The 24,943-nt window shown below is 39.9% G+C and overlaps 1 protein-coding gene across 2 annotated transcripts; it reads right to left on the reverse strand.

Annotated features, from left to right (window-relative positions):
• Positions 1-1,260: 1,260 nt before the first annotated feature.
• Positions 1,261-22,921, reverse strand: smad7 (SMAD family member 7). Of its 2 annotated transcripts, XM_088628997.1 has the most exons (4): positions 21,320-22,919; positions 20,227-20,280; positions 15,327-15,398; positions 1,261-2,211 (listed from the first exon to the last, which is right to left on the reverse strand). In XM_088628997.1, the coding sequence occupies exons 1-4, from the start codon at positions 21,783-21,785 to the stop codon at positions 1,673-1,675; spliced, it is 1,131 nt and encodes a 376-aa protein (XP_088485123.1). In that variant the 5' UTR covers positions 21,786-22,919; the 3' UTR covers positions 1,261-1,672. The 2 variants fall into 2 exon arrangements, with proteins under 2 accessions (XP_088485123.1, XP_088485124.1); XM_088628998.1 differs by lacking the exon at positions 15,327-15,398 and having other exon boundaries at positions 21,320-22,921.
• Between the last annotated feature and the right edge of the window lie 2,022 nt (positions 22,922-24,943).

The following is a 24,943-nucleotide window of genomic DNA, read 5'->3' on the forward strand; positions in this document are numbered from 1 at the left end:
TGAGTAATCTTCATTGATGGGAGCCCTGAGACAGTAATGAAAAGTGTAAACCTTGTACAGGACAATTTCTTGCAGTCTCCTATTGAATTGTGCGATAGCAAGCATTTAAAGCCCAAACAAAACCTCCTGTTATCTGCAACCTTTCTTATGGCTGTGTTACCAATGCAAAATGTTTCACCAAAAGGTTCCCAGTCCTATTCTTGGACACACACCTGCTGGTTTTGACTGTAACTGAGCTCTTGATTTAGATCAACCTTAATTGAACCAATGAAGTTAGTTGGTTGGAACATCTGCAAGTTTTTTTTTAAATTCTATACAGAGATACATCCACTTTCTAATTGCTTCATCCATTACAGGGTCAAATCTATCCCAGTAAGCAATGGACACAAGGCAGGATACACAAAGACACACAGACACATCAGGGCCCACTTTCCCAGAATCCAATTAACCTACCAGTATGTCTTTGGACTGTGCTGGGGACCAGAGAAAGCCACATGAACACGTGAAGAAGATACAAACTCCATACAGAAAGCACCCCAGGAATTGAACCCAGGACCCCAGCAACGAGACAGCAAAGCTAACCACTGCTCCAGCTTTCTACGCAGAGACTGGCGTTCTTAAGTTACTTATGAACAGCGGCAGTTAAAAGACAATCTCCAACAGGTTGAAAAACTGAACACAATTAGAGAGTTCCCATTAGCTCTATTAAGGCCTCAATTATTTAACTGGAACAAGAACCAGCTGGTGTGTGGTTCCCAGGGACCAGGATTGGTATTCCCTGATTCACACTGAAAAATGAACTTGCTAAAATGTCTACCTGTAGAACCGTAAAATACTAGTGTGTTCATATAGAATGAAAGTTATCTCCATAGAAACAACTATAGTGCTGAAACACATGGATAGCAGAAAGTATGCTACTTATATGTTATTAACTATAAAATGTCTCAAAAATATAAAAAATAACATTTTAGGCTGATAACCTCTGGTACTTTTCAGTCTGAAAAGTAAATGTTTGGACTAAAATCTAAACTCAGTTCTAGATGCTGATAAGGGAGGAGTGAATCCCTGTTTCTGTAACATTAAACAGACTGAGAGTGCTCGACTCCTCCCTCATCAGTCTAAAGCTAAAAGGCTGGTCTTTTTAGCTTGTAGTGTGTTGTCAATAAGAATCAAGTTAAAAGGCTATAGTGTACAATGCTTAAAGAATAGACGAGTGGAAATTACACCACTACTCATTAACAAAGAAAACTATACAGGACATACATTTAAAGGTGTAGTTTTATTTTTAATAGAACATTAACTCCTTTTAAAAAACATTCAACTGGGTGACATCACCCATAGAAAAAAAAACACCAATCTTGTGTTTCATTATTATTATTATTTTTAATTTTGGCATTTCTTTGTTTTGCATTTATATTAAGCAAAGTGCATCTTATTTTCTTTTTCTTGTTAACACATTGCACAATACATAAATAATGATGCTTATAAAACGTCTTCATATTTACAAGTAATAATATATTTATATATAACATAAAATACACTTTCGTTTTTTTTTAATTAAATCTTACTCATTTATTAAACAAGTCCTCAGTTTTTTCTTTTCTTCTTCTTCTTTTTACACCCCCAACAAAGGGGGGGTTTAGTCCTGTTCCGCGGAGTAGGAAATCTGCTGCTATCGGTTATTGAAAATAACTTCCAGCCAGCAAGGGCAGCTACTGATGAACTGTCTGGTGTAGCACTGGCCCCAGCCCTTCACAAAGCTGATCTGTACAGTAAAGCCGGTCCATGGCTGTTGTGTGAATTCGTGGTCGTTGGGCCTTTGCAAGCTATAGGCCTTCTCGTAGTCAAAGGCCTTGATGGAGAAACCGGGGAATACTTTGTGAACCAGCAACGTCCGAGAGTCTGGATTGTCCAGTGTGGCAGACTTGATGAAGATGGGATAGCAGCTGCGGTTGTACACCCACACCCCGTCCATCTCTTTCGTCAGCTGAATCCCGTAGCCGATCTTGCTGCGCACTTTCTGCACCAGCTGACTCTTGTTGTCCGAGTTGAGCTGACCGAGGCAGAAGCCGTTCCCCTGAGGTAGGTCGTAGAAGATATCCAGGGAAGGCTCCTGGACCGAGTAGAGGCGGCCCACGCGTGTCTTCTCCTCCCAGTACGCCACGACGCACCAGTGCGCACGATCCCCCTGCCCCTGCAGAGCCTGGGAATCTGGAGGGACAAAGAAATTAGAGAGCTGGTTAATGATACTGCCAAACTGGACCAGCGAACAAATGTGAAGGAACACTTAATTCAGATTTTGTACATGTGGAGGTTGGTCCGTGGTGAAATAGTAAAAGTGCTCACAGGACATAAACACTATGAGCACATACTGAACAAATACTTTGAAAATATTCCATTACATTCACTTCCTGGAACCCCGGAATATGTATTCCATGCCAGGAATGAACGGCGCCTCTACTTGCTAATCTCATCCCCACAATGTGGAAGTGTACTGCAGCTATTCAAGGCACAAAGAGAAATGCCTTGAAGTATAATATACAGAAAGTACCACAATGCTCCAGACTGAAAAGGTATATAGTCCAGAAGCAAATGCCTATTTAATTATGCCAAGCTTTCACATGGACACATGCATGATTTTACTAATAGCACAAAATGGTATATCTGATTCAATGATACAGGCGTGTCAGTGATAGTTTCTGAAATTGACTTTTGAAGTAGATTTTTTGACACAAACAAATATTAGATATTAGAGTATTAAAAACCTAGAAAGTTATGAGAAGCTTTTTTTTCTGCGCTAACTGAGAATTATTCACAACAGATCTACATTTTATTAAACATTTTACACCAAAATTTTCCCTATATTCGATAAAGGCTAGTTTTGGCACTGTGCACGTCAAAATCCAGGCAAACGAAGACCTTCGCTTACATGGATAAACGTTTGCATCCCTAATGTTGAAAAAAATATAGAAGAATTCCTGGAATTCTAACAAGGAAAGCAGTCCAACTCCCTGGAAATCAAACAGCCACACAGCATTGTTTACATAAGCATTAGTACTTATCTGCTGTCTGAGTTTCTTATTTTTGTTGCAGGCCAGTTGAAGTTCTGACGCAAAGTGTGCTATAAATCTGTCCCAATCATTGTTTTATAATAGGTTGCCTCATCTTACAATAGGAAGCTATTGTCTGTAACAGTCTAATTATTTTTGAGGGGGGAACATGGGAATTTGTATACTGTGAAAGTCTTATTGCCTCCCCTTTCTAACAAAATGTTCAAAGTTTATTTCTCTGCAAAAAAACCCCAAAATGGTTCAACAAATACGGACAGCATTAGTCATGACATCCTTGATTTTCTATATCCTAAAATCCAATAAAAGGCCCAAACTCAAACACCACTGCCTAATGACAGGAAAGAAAAAGCCACATTCCTGAGAATAATGGCTCTGTAAAGTGGCAGAATGTACCCACAGTGAACTCATAGCTGGCTGGCTTGCCTCAAAAGGTTTTGTTGATTGACCTCTTTTCTGGACCAAAGACCCCTCCCCCGCAAAAAAGGATAGGTGAAAAATAAAGTACAAAATGATATACTCACACAACTTCTCTCTCTGTGCATAACTGCATGTACAGTGCAGTATGAATATCTACAGTTTCACTTAAGATCTGCCTTCACTTAAAGCTGCCTTGAGGATTAGAAGAAACTGAACTGCACAGAACACTGGTGGAAAGGGAGAAGGGGACTACAGACCTCTGGACTCGATTATATTTATATCTCAATTCTTCAGTTTACCCCACCTCCTAAATCTTTTGTCATTTGATGCATCGAATAACAATGACAAGCAGAGAACTGCTGTGAAGAAGACTTTTCACATAAAGAGAAAAGCAGTTTTCACTCAGTCCTGGTTTGATTTTCTTCAACATTTCACACTGTTGCCCCCCCAAAAAAGTTTTTTTCCAAACAAAATCCCTTAGACCGGCATTGTAGCTTTTTTTCCCTTTTCCCGTCTTTTTCTCTTTCATCTTTATGGGACACCAAGCATACCCAGTAATTTTCAAGCAGACATCGGCAGAGGGAACTGTTCAGTTATGTTAATTGTGCAGTACCTCTGAAAAAAAAACTCTTAAAGCAAAAGCAGCCTGTTATTAGGAAATGAGCCAGTGTTCATTTATGGTGACGAGAATGATATTTTTTAAAAACAAAACCTTCTTTCCATAATGTAACTGAAGAAGCCTTTCCTTTCATGTCATCGCAATCTACTAGGATACAGCAGCCCACACATAATCACTCACTATGTGTGTGTGTGTTTTGGAATTATCTCACACCTCATTTTCTTGAGTTTCAGAACAAATGTTGCTTAGCTGTCATGGCTGAGAACAGAAGAACATGGAGTCTACCAAGAACAACAAGCCGTTTCTGCCATTTTGCTCATCTGGCTACAAGAAGATTATTGTTTCGGGAGCCTAATCAAGTCTTATGTTGGAGGTCACCAGTGATTCTTGAACTGCAGGGTGTTATTTGCACAGTAATAGGTGTCGCCAAGCCTGTGGGTCATTAATTGGTTACCTGCAGGGACTTGTCAAGGCAGCTGAAGGGAGGAAAGAATTAGTCAGCCAGTTCGGTGCCTGTTTAAGAGCAGAGGTCTGATTGCTCGACTCTCTCTCACTGTACCTGGTGGTTTAATAATCACCCCCCACTCAGGCTGGTCTCCATCCCAAGGCCGGGTTGTCAGACCACTGCCAATTTCGAACCCTCACATGACAATTAGGTAGGCTGGCGTGGATTGAGGGAGAGACTTCAATTGCAGAGTGCAGAAACTTACACCGCTCCCAAGCATTTGCTGTTGGTGGTTTTGTCTCATCTCAAAACCACGACTATGCAACTTGGCTGGCTGAAAGCTTGGAGGAGTTCACTGCAGGCAACTTTGACAGAAACACCAGAACACATTCCAGAGTAACAGTATTAGATTATTCTTAACAAGAAGAGAGAGAAAATGTGAAGATTAAAATGAGATTCTAGAAATCGCTAGGCTCCGAGCTAAGCTACAAGGTTTTAAATCTATGCAAGAAAGGTACCTTTTTCTTCTTTCAAACTTTTTCATGTATGCTTTACCTCCTAAAAATAGCAATCCAAAGTATATGATTATCATGTGCTTATTCAACACCTCCAACTCACCAGGTTTAACTGGAAGACAATTTACAGTCTTCTCTCACAACTGGTAGGTAATTTCCACAGCAACTCTTCAGACCAGAGATTTATCTTGGTTTCTGTAGTGTTTAACAGACTAGAGAGCATATGACTCTCTGCCTAGATGGGATGCTAGTCCATCACAATATTACCCCTAGCAATCCTGGTCCCCACTTATACAGCTGGGTGGAGCAAGCAACTGGAGCAACTTGGGTAAAGTACCTCACTCAAGGTACAACAGCAGTGTCTGCAGTGAGGACTTGAATCCACAACCTGTCTATAAAAAGGCCAGACTTATCCACTTCACTATACTGCTCCCAGATCTGCTAGACCAATAAAAATCTTGAAATTGGCACTGTAAACTGAAACACCTGGTCATGATATATACTAAATATCAGTTATCACAGCACGATACAGTATCAGGCTTTAGGTGGAATTAAGAGTCCACATGTGCATTACTGGAAACACACTCAGAATATATGTTCAGTAGAAAGAAGCATATTCTCTTTTGAGATTGGTTCTCAGTCCCAACCAAAGCCAAAACACAGTACATGTTCCTGTGCCTGAGGATGCTGGTGAACATCTGAATGCCCTTGTTTTCCTCAACAAAACTGCTCATATTCCTTTACTTGAGCTAATGTATGCATTGTCTATGCCTGCCTAGTGCATGTTGTATCAGCATGTCTGCAACTGACAGACTTCCCACACAACTCGCACATGTGCTTTGTCCATGCCTTGGTTTATATACACATCTAGGACATCTGTCAGTAAAAATGTCAAGAATACATTTCTGATTTCTGCCGTGTGTCTGTCTCTCTCTAAGATTATGTTGTCGCTCAGTGCTTAGAATATGCATGAAGCCTGTGGGGAGCTGTTTTTTTCAGTCTTGGTTGTGTGTGTCTCTCTGTCCCTTGTACGTTACGTGTGATGAGACTTTTTGATCTCTGGAGATGGGTAGTGATCTTGTTTTAGTTTGGCCCCAGTCATTAGGCCTCATTGTCCATGCGAATTACAGTGCTGCATTCCGGCTACAGACCTCATTCCACATCGTTACCCCAGTAGTGAAGCTTCAGGCAAGGGTGGGGCAGGCCTCTGCCTTCCAGCCTCACACAGTTTACACTAATTGTGTCCTCACAGCAAATCAATACCATCTTCCCTTATTCTACTTCAAATAGATCTTTGTAAAGCCCATCAATTCCTCTTTACATTCACGAAACGTAAGCTGAAGTAACAAGGACTTTCTCACTTGGTCAAAAACCAACGTTCGAGATATGACATGATAATACTCAGGACCACACAAATTAAATTCTGTATATTTTAATAATACTGGGATGGAGACACACAATATTGCCACTCATGTGTGTGATTTTGGTTATTTTTTTTAAATAAAAACAAAGTTTAAACTGAATGTTAAGGAGATAGCAGAATATCAGAGGAATATGAAGGAATTTTTACTGACTCACTGTGCAAAAAAGTATTACACCAATTAGATGTTCTGTTGTGACGACCCCACAACCATCCATGATAGCTGTTATTCTGGCTCTAGTTGCAGACTCTTCTACTGGGGGGGAGTTTAGCAGAGTGGGGGCATGGTGCGCCAGACTGGAGACAGCTAGTAGCCTGAAGAAGTTAATGATTACTACTGTCTGCCTTCATAATCTGATTGTTTCTATTCCTGGACACACACATTGGCATAGACAGGCTCTGAACATGCTATCACACACTTCATTGAACCGCACTCACACACACACTCCTGCCTGGTCTGGTCCATTACCTTACAATAAAGTGCTAGAAGAAAATAAGGTTTAAACACTTCCCTTACCAACTTCAATGTCGAAGTTTTGAAGGGGAAAAGGAACTTTTTTGATTTTTTTTCTGACTAAAAAGTTTTTTTTTGTTTCTGTATGAGAGCTTACGCAACACAGAGTCAGACAGACAGATTAGAAATTAAACTAGTTGTATTGTTACTTTATAAAAAATTTTTAATCGTATTTTAATAAGGCCAACAGAACTTTCAGGTTGAACTGTGATGTTTTACTGTAAACAACTCAGGTTATGCAAAGTACCAGACTGGAACCAATACTGAAGGCATTACGGCTGACTGGAATTATAGAGGGAAATTGTGTACAGAGTCTAGAGGTCACTAACGAAAGATTAGTGTCACTAAATGCAGAACCTATTTACTGCTTTTTCCAATGTGTTAAGAACATACTGCTAAAGGAATATCTATGTAGTTCTGAAACATCATGAACAAAATTAACTACTTAGTACATTATGAATTGAAGATTTTAGCTTTCTTAAATAACACCAAGTTTCCTTTCCAAAAATAAATTTTATAGGCAACGTCATAAAAAAACAAAAATCAATTATGCATAAAATATATTTTGAACTACACCAAGCAAACAAATAATTTTTACTTAACAGAATACCATTCACGTAAGAACTTTGGAACCTATGCTTCATGATGTTAAATAATTTCTTTCATTGCAAGCACATTATTGTGTTTTCAGCAATCTGAAAAGACAGAACGACTTTAACCTGATGGCCAAGTTAACAAACCACGAAACCGAGCTTGGAAAACATGCATATAAGACTGCTTTAATTATACAATGAGAAACAGAAATCAGAAATATTTATTTTCTAACAAAACAATGAAAAAGGCTTAGAATATTTTGATTGAAATAAACAAGGCAGGCTAATTGTCAAAGCTAACAGAGTTTCATAAAGGTTCAGAGGTAAGGGGAAAACAGGACAAAATTGGAATCCTGAGTGATTCAACAAGTAAAAGCACCTGCCCAAAGCACAGAGTGAGTCTCTTCATCCAGGTTCTTGGACTACAGTATTTATGCTGCCATTGCTAGGATTCTCCAAGACTACATGCACAATTGTTATTGCACAGCTGGAACTGAGTGAGCTTGAGATGACCTAGTTGTCCCCTGTAACTTGCTGTGAGCTGGTGAGCTTGTAGTGCTACCAGCGAGAGCTGCATCAGTCTGCCAGCCACAGCCAATACTACTGAAGGCTCTCTGGGACTTGACCCATGACAAATGATATAAAGTCCTCATTCTTCCTGTGCTGGTCTAATCTAGCAACTGGCAATTCCAATTTGGAGACGTGTCTTAAAAATGAAATGCAAATTCCCAATTTTGCTTCTCAATTGAAATACATGGGAAATAAGGTGATGCTACTCTGGAGTAAGCAAACAAGGAGAATCAATCAATATTAAAAAGCACAAAATTTTGTATCAAGATAGAAACTGTTTTTTGTTGGCAGTATGTTATCCTTTAGAACTGGGATTCCATACAAGAAGCAGTGTGACCCAAGTAATTCCTGAGGACTGTCAATGTGTCCTCAGAGTATTTTTTAATAGTTTCCAAAAGCCCATTCAACACAGGACAAGGTGACTCAATGACCAGTTTCAGGTCAAAGGTTAGAAAAATAATATTTTCTGTTGTTGCATTGATTATTCCATACACCACAGTTCTTTGGATCTACAAATTATAAAATTATCATAAAAGTTTCGTATTTTATTGAGACTGAGACTCTGAAATGTTGTTTTTAAACTTTTTTTTCCTACGCTTAAGCCTAGCATCTCAGAAAGAAATAACTGCAATGGTTACCCCGATAGCAAGAAAAAAACATTGTGTGTGACAACCCAGGATTCAGGATTCAATTCAGTCTCTCTCTCCGTAACTCTAAAAGTGCTTTGCCAATCCTGAGCTTCTCTACTGGAGCTCCTGGTCTGAATAACTTGGCATGACCTGAATCTGAACTGGGTCTGCGCCGCTACACACACCAGTTGTGAACTCTCCCATTAGCATTAGGATGGTTTGACTCCTCTGTGCAGTGCAGAACAGTAAACAAAGTTTACTCCACAGGTCACTGGCTCTCCCTACCTCACCATGTTATTATTTTAACACAGACTCATTTTGGCCAGACCCTCAGGCTCAGTGTTTCCTCCGGAGTAACAGAAAGAATGAATATAAGTAAAACAGTGAAAAAAAAAGTCAGTGATGTCATACACCATTCTACCCAGCAAACAGCCACCAATCTCCAGTCCACAAAAGCCAACCACAGTGGTACAGCACATCTCCGACTGAACAACTGGCTTCATTGTTTTTGTCCCGAGAATGTCAGGGATCTCCGTGGGAACCTTGCATTAGCAATTTCAAAACAACCAATTCAGTATGCTTGGCAGAGCTCTTTTTGGCTTTTAAAATTATTATTATTAAATATCAACTTTATTTTAAACCTAGACAACATGCAAGGTACTGTAATACATTACAGTGTCAGATTAACAAGTACATATTATGCATTTGCAATCTATATAAATGAATAGCAAAGGTGCGACAAATTTAACTGTGTAGACAGCACTAAAACCATATTAATCTTTGGTATTTGAACATTATGTCCAGAATGATTAGACAACAGGAGCATAAACTGGAAATTCTTACAGATCAGCAGTTGTCAGCCTAGAGATCCATTATCCAACTGGCATCATTGGTCACCCTTGAGGTGCTTAGATTAACCCAAACAAGACAATGTAGTCAGGATAAATTTATACAACAAATGTCAAGCTCGTTGACTAGCACAGTCACAGAACTCTCATACCTTCCTTCCTCAAGCCAGTAGGTGCCTGGCCATCACTTCTTTAATGATATTAAGAAAGCTAGGTTTCCAAATTGATTTTTAGAGGCTGTAGTCAAGTTTGAAGAAGCTTATTTACAGTTTCTCCTGGAGCAAGGCTCAGTTTAGTTTTGCTTCAAGACATACCCTAAAAAAGACCCCCAATATTTTCAGACGCACATAATCACAAATTAACATCAAGTATTATATATGGATAACAGCCTTTCCTGCCCTTTTCCCTTCGTTCTTTTGCTGTTTTGCAAAATTTCAAGCATTATAATGACACTGGGTGGGGAACAGTGGAAGGCCAAAACCAAAATTAACTCCCAGCCAAAAAGCCTCCTTGGCTGCATATTTTGGAGAGGAAGTGGAAAGTAATGAAAGATCCCCACTCAGTCAATTGAGCAACACGGCTGCAATAAAATTAAAGAGAACTGCCGCTGACCCGGCATTTTTTTTCCTTCAATAAAAAGAGGCACTATTACATAAAAAACTGAATAAAAAACTCTCAAGCTGTCTACTACTGCCCTCTAACTGAATCATCTTTCATTCTCTGAGATTGTTTTACATTTTGAGGAGGCCCACAGCTACACCATTTAGCCCTTTTCCTCAAAGACATGATGTCATTTCCTGTGTTGTCCTTTCTTTTCCTGTTAACCCAAATAATCCAAGAATGTAATGGGGCTGAATGGATATGTTTTTCTCCATTTTTTAAAATGTTATCTTTAAGACAGATGTGTGCTGATAGAGATGTAACCCACGAAAGACAGCTGTCCAGTTTGGCGTAGTCTAACCCCAGCAAGCAGACAGTCTCAGAAGGAATGCCCTTTATAGAAATTAGAGCAGGTCTTGTAGTACTGGTAACTTCAAAACAAATAAATAAATCTAACACGCAGTGAAACACCAGCAGGGCACCACTGAAGCGTCTGAAATTACACATCAAGAAAACTGTGAGAGAATCTCTCGAAAGGTTACATGATGAACCATGTATTAACGCAAGCTCAAATGACTAGGAAGATTGGAGCTACCCTGAGGCCTGGAGCTCACAGTTTAATAATACACCTCAGCCTAAATTTAACCCACAGAGGAAGCTACTCTGTGACAGTAGGCAGGCAGCCAGGTCCCTGTGCAGGTCATTCAATCCTGCTTGAGAAAGTGGGTACTGGCTGTCAGCACCAATTTTATGGTATTCTTTTACACAGCCACTCCAGGGTCACTTCAAGTCGGCACCAACAGGCATTCCACCTACGTCTTTGAACACCCCCCTCCACGCACACACCACCATACGAAGAAGACTGATCGCCATTTGCCCCTTCTCCGATACATCCCGTTAAACCAGCTCACAGTGTAACTACCTTTAACAGCAAAAAGTAAGTACTTAACACTAGTAAATTAAAAAGGGGGCCTTAAAAATTAACTTTACATTAAGCCACACATCACTGTGCCACTTTAAAATGTCAACCTCAATCACCCTTTCTCCCCAACTCTCCAAGCTTTGGCTATCCAAAAAATACCATTCTGCTTTAAAAACTGGACTGTCACTTCCAGAATCATTAAAATCCTGTGACACAGATCCCACTGGCTAGCATGCACAATAACAAAGGCCTAAATATTTACATGCTCCAGTAAGTGGAAAAAGATGTGCACTTATCTGGCGGAGATAGAAATTAGAATGGATGTCTGGCATTGAATCCTATATATGAAAAAATATTTTTCTCTCCGCTGGCATAAACAAAATAACTGTATTATTGAAATGCACAACCATAACATGGATAGAAAAAAAAAAGTTTTTAAAAGTTTAAAGAAAAAAGGAAAATCTTATTCCTAGTATTTCTGAGAACATAAACCCCCCACACCCATGGTCTTATAAGAGCCTTCCATTCCTCAGCCTGCATGAGCCAGCCCACCCTGGCTGAAGAAGAAAGTGTCTGCCAGGAAAGACCTAACTCAAAAAAAAGGAGGAACTGGAACAGAGTGTCAGAGGCCAAAAGCTACAGGGAGATACTGCCAAGTCGCAGTCTCTATCCACTTCACTGGCCAGGCTGCATTCTGCTCCAGTCAGATGATGTGTGAGGAGAGCTTTAATGCTCCCAGTCTGGCAGGCGGCCTAGTTTGCATTAAAGCCTTTCACTGTCATATTGAGGTTAACTCTTAATAACCTCGCTTTCCAGGACAACAGCAGCAGCACAGACAGACAGGAGATTCTTAACACAGCACAAAATAATCCTAGGCTGACCAAAACCTCATTTCCTTGTTTACATACCGGCTACAGTTGAAGGGCGGGGGGCAAATTACATTTTAAAAGCTTATTAGTTTGAAATATTTGATTCACAGCTCTGCCAACCCATTGTTCAACTAAAATCCCTAAGTTCAGATTTCACTATGGTCACAGCGTTAAAAGTAATTTAAAAAAAGGCATTCTTTTCCTTGAACTCTGCATCACAGATGGATGAGATCAAGGAATAGAAGTTTTCACTTGGTTGTCTAATAGTGAAGAAGAAATATCATTAAGAAATGTTTTGCGTAATAAATATCCATCTTGTTCATTTGTCTGTAAAGTTCCCTGGAGTTTCTCCCATGATCAACACAACTTACAAGTACATTTTATACATAAACATAAAAGATACACAGAAATCCGCAAAATGAAAACACATTTCTAAAATGAGAGAAACAAAAACAAGGGAGACTAAAGTTTCCACTACCAACAACAGAAGTGAGTAGAATCTGTAACGTTTCCAATACTTTCCCCTGAAAATACTCAATGCTAACAAAGTAACATAACTAAGCTACATAACACTCATTCAAAACTCTTAAATCTGTTCTTAAAAAGAAGTCCACCAATTCCCTTTCCTCCTGTGAGACATGAAAGAGTGCTGTACACCCCCCACACACACACCCCCAGCCCCTCACCCACCCTCCCCTTCTCTTCTCTAAATACAAAGTCTAGAGCGCAACATAAAAAGGGCAGAGTGAGTGAATTAAAAGGTCAACACGGTGCCTCCAGGAGGAGCCTGTTTCTTTTGTGAGAGCCCCTGAGGGATTAAAGTTTTCTTCCCCTGCCAGAGAAATCAAGTCCCTGGCTCCAGGCCTTCCTCCCTCCCCTCACTGAGCCTCATTCATTACTCAGACTCAGTGTGGCGCGGGCCCAGCCAGGAAGGAAAACAGGGGGGTGTGTGCATGTTTGGGGGGATGGCAGGCGGGGGGGTGCAGATAGTCTCCAGTTTAGTATTTCACAGTTTGCACTTGGTCTAAAATGTGTGTTTTGTTAATACTACAGACTTCATAAACTGCTCATTACAGAGCAGGGTGTAGCCGAGAGGGGCTGTTTTAGGTTAATGCCCACAGACTTGGCACTCTTTCTCTAAAAAGCCAACAGGACTGCAATGGAACATTGTCTGCAATGGACAGATCGGGTTTTTAGCCACTTTTTCTAAAAATTCAAATCTGCCCCTCATGTTCTTCAGAAATGCCACTACCCTGTGTCTTTCTCTTCTGTGAAAAACAGTAGCTCAACCCAACAAATTCCCCTTTCCAGTTCCAGCACTATTTCAATATATTTCAATATGCCACTGACATGTGTATAAAGAAATGGGCCTTATCTTAAACGTCAGACATACCAGACTGTTGACCCCCCCAAGCGCACCCCACCCCCTTCCCTTAACAAAAGGGGAAAAAAGGGTTGTGCTTACCAACTGCCATAAAAAACTTTAAAGTGCAGTAATGAGAAGCATCTGTAATATGAACAGAGAGAGAGGGGCCTTGCTGAATTTCTGTTAACAGTGCCACTTTTCTCCTGACCTGGTCTCATCATAAATACTTTCTTATCAGCTCCTTCTGAACCTATAGAAAGGGGTTAAAAAGACAGGCCCAATGAAGTGCACACACAGACACTTAAGCCCCAAGGCTAAAGGGACTACCATGGCCCGTTAAAGGAGCAGTCAGGTAACTGTTTTTTTTTTAAATCTCTTGCCATACTTTTTGATTATTAGCTGAACTGCTCCCCAAGCTAGGGCCCTTGGGCAGTCACTCCTACAAGAACTGTGATTTCCTGTACCCCCCTCACCTCCCTCCAGAACACCGCCACCACGCCCACCCCCTCCTCCCTCTCCAAGCAGCCCAGACATCGAGATGTTATCAGTAACTGAAAACTTTCAGAGCGCTCTCTTTTAATAGCTCCAGCTTCCTTGCTGCGGTATCCTGAGGAACTCAGTCCCCACCTCCCTGATATCTCTCAACCTGACCCCCAGAAACCTTCTCCACAACATCCTCATCAACAGTTATCAGCAGCGGTGAAAAACCTGTATCTGACTACACTTTCAAAAAATAACAGATTTTAACTCCCTTACCACTTCATTGAGACGACAGTAATGGGCACATGCATCTTTGACATAATACATATCTTCCTAAGTACCCTCAAATCTAAAAGAGAGGCAAAATACATTACAGGCTGTTTCACTGAGCAGTGCTAGCCATTACAAAGCATCAAAGGGCTGAATATGTGTAATTTTGTAATTAATGTTCTCTGTGTACAGTAAACTGCACATACATTTTTTAAAAAGAGAGCAGGTAGATACTGGTTATGTTTGGTTGATCAGTCCTTTCTTCTTGAACAAACACGTCACTGTATCTCTGACAGGCAAAACAGTGCACAGTAGTGGAAGACAAACAAAACTAAATCCACTTAAGGGTGTCACAGCTCTGAGACCCATCCCATATGGGAAGGTGGGGGCTTCATGCCTTTATTATAGCAAAAGTGAGACAATGGTAACTGCCAGTAAGCCGTCTACAAGAATTCAGGTAACAGAATCAGAAGCTTGCCGTTCACGTACAGGCTTCTAAGGAAAACTGACCTGCACATGCAACACAGAAACAAACAACAAGCAACAACAATTTTCTGTGTTGGCATCAATTACTGACGCTAGACTACCATTAAAGAAAGAAAAACAGTAAGAAACGCCAGAAAACTAAATGCTGTAATACATTTCCTTCACAACTGTACCATATGTTCCAAATATTTTCCCCTCACATTAGGGATGCAGGAAGCTTTGATGTTTTACTGAACGCTATCCTTGTTGCATCAGAGAAAGTACAGTCTCATATTGTGGGGACTAAAATATGCAAATTTAAACGAAGTGCTTGTACTCTGCCCGAACTGACCAATTATTTTCCCCTCTTAAATACAGTGCTCAGTTCATTATCATATTTAAATTGCACACAATGTGCCCGTGTAAGCTTCAGTATTTAGCAATGTATCCTTCACATTTTCTAAGAAAACCCAATCTTGTAACAAGACTCCATGTTGGTTTCACAAGCAAATGCTGTATTTTTTGCAAAAGCATTTGTTTTTACTTTATTCATGCAAAACAGTGCACATTGTTTTTAGTTTAAACCGATTATGTGTAGGTCCGCATCATAAACTTGTGTGCTTTTGTGAAAAACTGGTTTGTGACAACTCCAAACTAAAATGCTTAATGTGAACGAATGCTGTGAAGCAGCAATGTAATAGAGCATGGCCTACCTGAGAGCCCCCCAGGGGCTAAAAAGTTAGTTCCCCCAGTTTCAGTGGAGGAAGGCACAGAGTCTGGAGAATCTGCAGAGAGAGAGAAAAGTAACATCATTTAAGCAGCTGTGTGCCTATTAATCACTGTATGAAATCAATGCTGCATGAAGATGCTGAACTCTAAGTTAATTCACCGTAACCTCTGAGCAGATCCTGAAAAGAATAACCACAGATGCCTTAACCCTTCCTTACTTAGGGTAACCACTGTTACTGGAAGGCAAAATGTCTAGCTATACATTCAACAGGATCTACGGCTCTACCCTTTCATTCTGATACACTTTCTAAAAAAGCTACTTTAAACAAAAAAGAGAACAACATAAACAAAATTATTTCTGTGTACAAGATCCCAATGTCTCTGATACAATTGTTCTAGTATTATGCGTGAAAAGACCATGGAGCCCACAACCCTACCATCAAAACTTTAAGCATCTCCTACCACCTACCAAGCTTGCCTTTTGAACAATACCCAGACTCACTCTACTGAACCTAGAACAGAGAGGCGATGCTGCATATTTTCTCCCCAGAACTCTCCAGGTTAGGGCACTCTCACATGGTAACATTTCCTTCCAAGATGGAAGCATAAAATACACAAACAAGTAACAGAAAAGGGAATGCCTAAAACATGTCGTTGTGAACTTATCAGCGCAGCGTGCGGCCCATAATAGGAATACACAGTTTAACAGGATACACTTAATCAAACCAAAAACAATGAAGGAGACCGGAAATGGCCTCAGTCTTGAAAACTGTATACAGTACATTTTCTTAATGGCACTCTAGTGAACTAAGGAAGTATGCTTGCTCTCTCTCTATATATCCCTGTAGCCTAATCAGTTTAAATTGTTCTGGTACATGTTTTCAGCTCTGTTAGATGATTTAGAATGAAAACAATTAAGTGTGTTTCAAAAGAAACAACAATTATGTCTGTGGAGATTTTCTCTGGCAAATACTGTGGCTTCATGCACATTTGGAAGAGTTTATAACTTCTTGCACTTTTGCAGCATCAGATTTTAAGATGCCATAGTAAGGGTTCTGATAAATTACAGCCTTTTAGGTCTTAAACTGTAGCAACAGTAAAGTGAGGTTCAAGTGGATTCTTCAAGAGAATTACCTTAGCAATAAAATGCTCTTTCTGGATGATAGAGGATCTGGATGTGTGATGGACTAAATACAGTTCACTGCTTAAGGTTTAAACAAATCTGCAAGCTTTAAAACTTGCTCAATAATCTCAGGCTTAATTAAAAAATGTTTTTTAATAAAGTCTAAACAAGATTTCCATAAAGTATATGTAAGACAGAGTGAACTTTTCACTACTCATTATTGTTTACACAACTTTTTGCCATATTGGCAAGGCTGGAATTTCTAACATCTGGATGAGTGGTTGTACCTGTGCCGTCTGGTGGTTACTTTAACTAGATGCATGGTCATATACAGTGCGCTTTGATTGGGTTCCAGGGTCTAAGGCTGGGTTTTGAGGGCTAGATCAGTGACCACAACTCTGTGATGCCATCTTTGAGCCAAAATGTCCTAGAAAATTTGCAGGCTGAGGAACCATATCCTTAACTTCTAACACTCCACAATTCATTTGGTAGAGAACCAAAACGCTAATTTCTTTACCTTTACAGACTCAAAGAGATATAGGGGCACTTTATGCACCCCTCTCATCCCTGAAGGGCTCAACTCAGTAAGCACAGGTACAATATTCATCCTGACATTTGTTATTTCATTTGAGGAAAATGAAATAACAAAATAACAGTGAACACATACAAGATAAATCATAGTTCATCATACTTTATTGCTGGACACCATTTGAATATTTATCTTTATATTGCTATTTAAATACTGTTTTAGTTTTTAGCTTCACCTTAATTTGCAAAAAGACCTTAATGTCACTAGAATTATTTTTTCCACTCAACAGATGCTTCAGTATGACAATCTAGTCAACTTGCCCAGAAATCTGCACCTCCACCTACATCTCTAGGGAGTAGTCCATTAAATTGAAATGAACACTTTCTAGAGAAAAGAACGAGACATAAAATGAAAACAAATCTCACAAAAGCAAACTATACATGGGTTTTGTGGTTAGGAATGTTGGTATTGTTTTCCTTAAAACAATGACAGACATTTCAGCTGTGCATCTATGTTAAGCTCAGGGTGACTGATAAAACTTTACATTCTAGAGCAAAACTGGATCCCAGATTTCTTAAGAAAGTTAAAAAATCTGGTGAGATACAAAGTTTTGTATTTTATTTGGAGATCAAGGAACAGAAAACAGCAAAACAAAGTTTTGGAAGTTGTCTAGAAAATTTTGATCCACTTGACAGTGGGGCTGCAGACACTACATTGAAGGTACAGCAGTGAACCAACTACAGGATGGGTTTCTTTGGCTATTATCCAACCCATATTCCGTTTTCAAGTAACAACAAAATGCTTCACATACTAAACAACTTTCTGACCAAACTCCATAGGTTTGCTCTGATAAGGACTCCACAAAGCTGAGGTGCTACGAATTTTTTCACCAGACTAGAATTTAACACCTAAAGGATGCGTTTTACCAGGCCTGAAGCTTTGAATTCCTTGCGTCAAACTGCAAGGACTGCCCTTGAAAAAAAATGTGAACATAGTGAAAGTGCTTTCAAAATTTTGTCCACTGTGCTTCTAAAATACTTAGAAAATGCAATCAAATTTTCCAATAGTGGAGACTGACATTTCTAACAGAAATCTCTTGGGAAAAGTTGTGTTTCTCCTGACCCAACTCGAAACATGCTTTCAGATAAGCTCACCTGATATTGTTATGACATCTGTGAGGCAAGGCCGAAAACGAAAGCCCCATAAATGAGTCCTTTCTCTCCACACCCCATTGTCCCAATGTGAAGTTTTCCTGCTTTTCCTTCAAAAGAGCTCCAAAAAGCCTTTCTACAAGTTATACAGATGTTTGGATTAATCACTTCCTCACAGCTGATGGTGGGGAACTTTTATTTTCACAGTGCATTTATTTGCTGACTTTTTTGTGTTTATTGATGCTCAGCTACCACCCGTCAGGGTCAGCACGCGCTAATTAATCCGCATCACTCATTGGGAATGCAGGAGAAAAAGGAGACTCTGCCAAGCTCACCGGAAGAGTAGTAAAAGGTTAATGAGGCCCTGATAAGCATCCTTGAAGGAAGCAGTTTCCCAAAATATGTTTTCCTATCTAGGCAATGTGGCCACACAGTCCCCATTCACAATGTACCAGAGCTTTAAAAGCAGCTACCAGGAGAAAAAAAAATAACTCTAAAATAAAAGTTAAAACAGCACTAAATAAGAACGTACTGTATACACTGCCACTAGAAAAAAATTCCTTTACACTTCGAAAATACTTTTTCAAAAAGCTCACTGCAAATTCAGATCCTCCAGCGCCAATTATTTTATGACTCACTATAAAAGTGCATAACCTTAGACCTGGGAGGATCCGAGCTTGTATCTGGATATGAATCCAAACCTGCCTTTCTGACTGTCCAGGCAGCCTTGGACAAATGACTCTTATCTCTCCTGACCCAACTCAAACATTCTTTCAAATTAGCATTAGTAGATATAAAACAGCACATATGGCTAGCCAGTCAACTTTTGTAAATAAAACCATACTGAAGGGTTAAATATATGTATTAGTTTTAGATACTTTTTTTCTTAAAACCATGTTGGAAGATATCTTGTGGTGGAGAAAAAAAACATACACAAAACGTGAAATATTTAACTCTGATACATTCAGTGGAAAAGTACTGAACATCCAATACGAAGTGGGTGAAAGTGCTAGAGGTGTGCTTTTATTTTTCCAACTCGAGACACATTAGATTATCTGTGTCACAACAGACCAGCAGGGAGGTCGGAATGCCAGTGCTAGCTGGGAAACAAAGTTGGCGCCAAATACATACCAGTCTGAACTAAGACTACAGTACAACAAAGGGCAAACTTTACAAAATGTGGATAATTCATGCGTTATCAAACTGTGAACTACACAGCAGCATTTCATGTCCAGCTAATCCAGCTGTAATGGCACAGGCAATAGAATACACTTGCCAAACTCATGTTTAGACACTAAGACCGACTTCTTTTCTCTTTTCACTTGAAAACAACAAAGCTGCATCAAAGGCTGCACTGGCAACTCATCCCAAGGTGTCTCCGTGTCTGTCTACTACAATCAGCAGATCCCTTCCCCAGATTAGATGTGGCTCCAAATATCTTGCCCCCTCCCCACCAAGTAATCCGCATTTCCGATTTCCTCTCAAGCGCTGCCCCCCTCCCACCCCCCTCTTGCCCCCAGCCCGCTGTGCTCTGCTGCCAGTGCTGTTTATCTGGCCTGCCAGGTCACCCGCCAGCCAAAAGTTTGTGCAGACAACCACTACAGAGCTGGTGCCAGCCTGGAATGGGCTTGAGTCTTGGCTGCAGGCCATCCTATTACAGGGGCCTGGCATACACAAATGCATTCTGATTGCCCTGCCATAAATCAAAACATCTGATGGAGACTCTTGATTTTGCAAAAGAGGCAAAAGATCCTTCATACCCCACAGAGCCATATGTACATTACATGTCACAGGTAGACCTTGCTGTCTTATAACAATCGAATCATTATTTCTGCTTGTCACCTTGTGCTGCCTTTGAAATGCCTATCATCAGTCGTAGCAGTGGTGAATCAACATCAATAACAAAATAAAGTACAATTAATATTTCAGCAACTACTTAAAAGTCATATGAAACAATGTCACACGTTCATTAAAAATCAAACCATTAACAAAACATAAATCTGCTGTGACAGGTTCACATATACCTCCAGCCATTACTGTTAAGGTAAAACAAATTGCAAAATAAACCAAGTTTAACTCACCAGGTGGTTTAAGAAAGTCCATTGGGTATCTGGAGTAAGGAGGAGGGGGAGACTCTGAAATGAAAAACGGCAGAGAAAAGACAGAGCCATGAGAAAGGGGAGACAGAAACTTATGATAACAGTGGCATTCTTTTAGAAAACTGTTTGTCTTAGCTGCGAGGGTTGGAGGCAGGGCAGCGAGGCGGTGATTGCCTTGATATTTAGCAGTCAGATAAACAAAGGGGGCCGCCTGGCGCCAGTCTCCTTGCTATCTGCGACTCAGGCTGTGTGATACGGGCCTCTTTTGGCTCAACTGAAAACTCTCCAGTCTCTGGAAACTACCAACTTGATCCCGACTGTCCGGTTATCCTGTAGCACCTCGTGTATTTAATTCTTAAAAACTGATTTTATCGGATTGGAGTTTTTAGTGTAATTTATATATATATATAAAATGACCTCTCTCAGGACCATCAAAAGTAACTTAAAAAATCTCAATCCTGCCTCGTTTAATTTAGCCATAATCCGATTTACACTTCGTTACATCTGATAAGTGTGTTGAAAATTTTGGCTCCAGGGAACGTCAAAAATGCAACAGACATAGGCGATCAAAATAAAAAGGTAGACACCTTACTTATTTTACAATTTAATGCACTGAAAACGTGACAAAATGCAGTTAATTCTATATATTCTTACCACACCTTTTCGTTTACTACACACGGAAAAAATGTTACCTTTTGGTCTAGAATGCAGTTTATTAAACTTACAAAGGAGATCAAAGCATATGTATTACAGATTCTTGTACAGATATATCTGTTACAAAGACATTACAAGTCTGTCATACATTGGTACAATGCTTCTTTGCGTTTACCTACTGTCTTAAATTTTAATTAACTGGGTCGTTTCAGGTTGCCACCGCTAACACACAAAGTTATCGATTAGATTTTAGGTAACAAAAACTTTGCATTACGGTTTTCAGTTGTCCCTTAAAAATGTCCGAATACTGTCGCCAAATTGCCTGGCCAGACATTTTTCGACTCTTGAGTTAAAATTTAGCATGCCTGTTATCTTTTGTCACGTTATTTAAAAATACCGGAGAAAGAAAATACCAACTTACCTAATTCACAAAGCCTGCTCATATGGTGAGGATTGCAGCAAACAAGCTCTGGGTTAATTTTCCCATAAGATTCACAGCAAGATAGCCTCTTTAATTCCGAGGAATGCCTGAGATCCGGCCACCTGAATACTTTGTAGAGCAGCAAAGGAAGGGAGTACGTGTGCTGACCCAGTTTGGAGTCCACTTTGCTCGGCAGGAGAAGACAGGGGCTCCTGGCACCCCCTTTTGACTCCACCGCCTGCAAAAGCGCCTCTAATTGTTTCTCTTTGATTTTCTTCAGTATCGAATGGGTCAATGCTTTCAATTCAGCCTCCGTTCCGCGGTTAGATTTGGAAACCTTAGCCGATTTCCCCATGCAGCAGCCCCCGGTTCCATGCGTTCGAGTATCCGCCTCCCCGTCGCCCTCCACGGGCGCACGGCTCCTCCAGAGTCGCCGGACGAGCCCCGATCGTTTGGTCCTGAACATGCGGGACGAAAATAGGGTTTCCCGGCTAAAAAACGAGCATGATGTCCGCAAATCATGAAGAATCCGGGATCCGAGTCCAGGCAACGACAAGCAGCCTGAAATAATATTACGGAAAACGTAGGATTTGGAGCAGCAAAGGCAATCTGTAGCATACGCCAGTCTCTTTTATTTCTAAACCAAAATTCCACAAAAAATATCCAATTAAAAAGGCGCACGACTTTCCGTGTAACCCCCGTTCACATTAGCTTTATATTGGGGGTACAAAAGTCAGGAGCACCTAATCAATTTAGCTCTTCAATGATAAATACTGAAAACTGAAACTAGAGTAGGTTATGTTAGCGTAATACTATTCAATGCAACCAAGCAAAAACACAAAAATAGCAGCCGAACTGGAGTACCTGGACTCATCGGTATTGGTAATGTTAGGAAATAATCAAAAATCGTTACATTAATAGTTCCTTCAATATTTAAAGCGTAATATAAAACAGTACGTGAAAAAAATAAACCACAAACTACAGTGGCCAATGGTAACGATAATAAAAATGTTACGAAAAGTAGAAAATGCAGAGAGAAAATACATCCAAAGCCAATCTTGTCCTGGTTTTCTTAAGATTTAATCCACACAATCCTTGATCCGATTGCTAAATAACAGGACTAGCTGAGACTGTCTTTCCCCCTTCTCTTCTTTCAAAGATTATATCCGCCTGTCTGTTCTGCACTCTTGGTCATACATTAGGTTTATTAATTTTAAGAAATCATAAGCTTTTGTTTGTTTTTCCAAAGATCCAAACCGGTCTGAACTCTAGCAAATCCGTGAGTGACCTGGTGAAGTGGCAGTCCAAATTTGCAATGTCTTGTACTGAACACTTGCTTTGCCAGTATAATACTGTGCAGACCCTTCGGTTTCGTCCCTTTTTTACGAGCACCGTATCTTTTATATTTCCTTATTCTCCGTTATCCGACCTCTTTTAAGCAGAAGTTTCCGTCTCGTCAAAGAAGGAGACTCCAAATTGTAAGTCTGCACAGAGGTGATGCGATCTTCGGGAGAGAGGGCTGAAAGTGACGTGAATTGCCCAAAGTGCCCTTGCCTTCTCTCGCTTGCTTATCTCTCTCCCCGACTCTCTCCGATCTAAGCTCTGTCTCCAGTGCGCATTGGCGCGCCCCATCACGTGGGTGTCTAGACACCCTGTCGCTTTAAAAAAAAAGTGATTGTGTTGCGCAAACAAGAGATCAAGTAACTTAAAGCCAGAGAAATCGTTCTTAGGAAGAAAAAAAAGTTGCATATTCTCAGGGCTGATGAAAAATCGTTTGACTGGGAAAATGAAAGTTGACAAGCAAAAGGAAGACATTGTGTCCGCTTTTCCATGTATTCATGTATTGCATTTTCTCGCTAACCAAGATATTAAAAAATGTTTAGTGTGTGAGAGGGATTGAATATAGGTATGATTGTGGGATCGTTTAACATGACACTTTTGATGTAATTTAGGCTTTGGAATTAATATTCGTCCTGTTCACGCATTTTAAAAATGTTACCATTATTAGCATTTCTTGAAACGTCTATACATTCAGAATGACCGATTCTAAGCAATAGACAGTGTATATATACCATCAGAGTATACAGTATAATTGCATTGAGGTTGATGAGACTTATTATGTCAAGTAAATTGATATTTACTATAACTCTGAGAATGTAAAATGGGTCAATTTCTAAGTTATAATAAACGGAAAGACGAGTGTGTGTCTGTACTTGGCTTACTCGGCCCCGAATCCCAGATACGGTTTAACCCGAGGTGGCAGATAGGGCAGTTAAATTGGAAAACATTAATAACACCACAGCAAGGTTACTTTTCAATAGCAAACGCGATTCTGAAACCTGGTTAATAATAGACAATACATGGTTAATAACAAAGAGGTGTTGATCAAATTAATGAAGAATTATTTAACTGGATCAATTTCGGCCTTTCAAATTTAAGATACACACATTTCATTTTAGTGAAGCATGTTTCGCTAATTTCTTATTGTTATTTTATATATATCAACTTCTGATTGTATTTGGTATAGTATTCGATGCGTTAGTTTACACTTATAACAATGAAATGTAGCATTTTTAACCATTTCCTGTGTATGCAATCGGCTCCATGTCACCCTTCATTAATTGTGTATCTGTATATTTACAGTGTATAGTTAACGAACGCATAGATCAATTTGCAATCATCAGTTCTTATTCTGGTACTCGAAAGCTGACGTGTTTGTGGGACATCCCCCGCGCTTCTTACCTAAACTATCTACTTAAATGATGTGGTTGTGAGACTAGTTTAAATGAACTACGGTTTAAAAAGCAGAATGCACAGAACAGTTGGCATTGTGCCGTGACAGACAGTCGAAGACGGCATGCATTAACCTATTTCACTGCACCAGAGTGAGAGAGATACTGTAGAGACGAATAGAAACTTTGTGGGTAATCGTTTCTGTAGCCGTTACCTTACCGCTTTAAGCTGAACTGCACTTCAGATATAGTGTACTCGAGAAACTAGGCTACAGAAATTGTTAATACGCAAGATGTTGGAAAACCGCATCTCTGAAGCAGCTACTGATGAGCGAGGGTATTTTACACATGTACTTCTTTTTCTGCGTCTTAGTAATTGTCTAGCTGTATTGGGCTATAGTGAAGGTGCGAGGTGGTTTACCGAGTATTTCCACGAATAAGTATTTTGCGATCGTATGCATAGAGACAATACTTCTACTGTCAAAAATTTAGAAATTCTATCGACGCACATTAATTCACAACACGCATTTCACGTATTTTCACTTCATGTCGTGTGAAGGTGCTGTATGATAAAGCGTAAGAACACTGAAACTGGTGCGAAGAAGATTTTCTGCCCTGAAATGTGTTTGAATTGGACAAAAATCGTGATTACTTCTTTGTACAGTAGTCGTCTGTGTTCTGGACCTCTGAAAATGATCACGTTTTTAACTATAATATCTAGACCAGAAATTTAACGAAATACCAGTAATTGCATAGTGGTGGAATACATAATTCTGATTCATAATAATATGTAACCTAGCCTTCGCCATGCAGCAACTCGCCCAGATAAAAAGTAACAAAGTAGCACAGCAGAGTAGGCACATTGAAAAGATACTTCTGGCCGGTTTACATT

This window comes from Lepisosteus platostomus, chromosome 4 (genome assembly GCF_059453375.1).
Source record: "Lepisosteus platostomus isolate fLepPlt1 chromosome 4, fLepPlt1.hap1, whole genome shotgun sequence".
In the NCBI taxonomy this organism is placed as follows: Eukaryota; Metazoa; Chordata; class Actinopteri; order Semionotiformes; family Lepisosteidae; genus Lepisosteus; species Lepisosteus platostomus.

Coding starts and splice junctions, on each gene's coding strand:
- smad7 (XM_088628997.1), bottom strand. CDS start 21,785: ATGTTCAGGACCAAACGATCGGGGCTCGTCCGGCGACTCTGGAGGAGC. Junction 20,281..21,319: donor GAGCAGGCTTTGTGAATTAG/GTAAGTTGGTAT, acceptor TTTTCATTTCAG/AGTCTCCCCCTCCTCCTTAC. Junction 2,212..15,326: donor AGCCCCTGGGGGGCTCTCAG/GTAGGCCATGCT, acceptor TTGTCCCTCCAG/ATTCCCAGGCTCTGCAGGGG.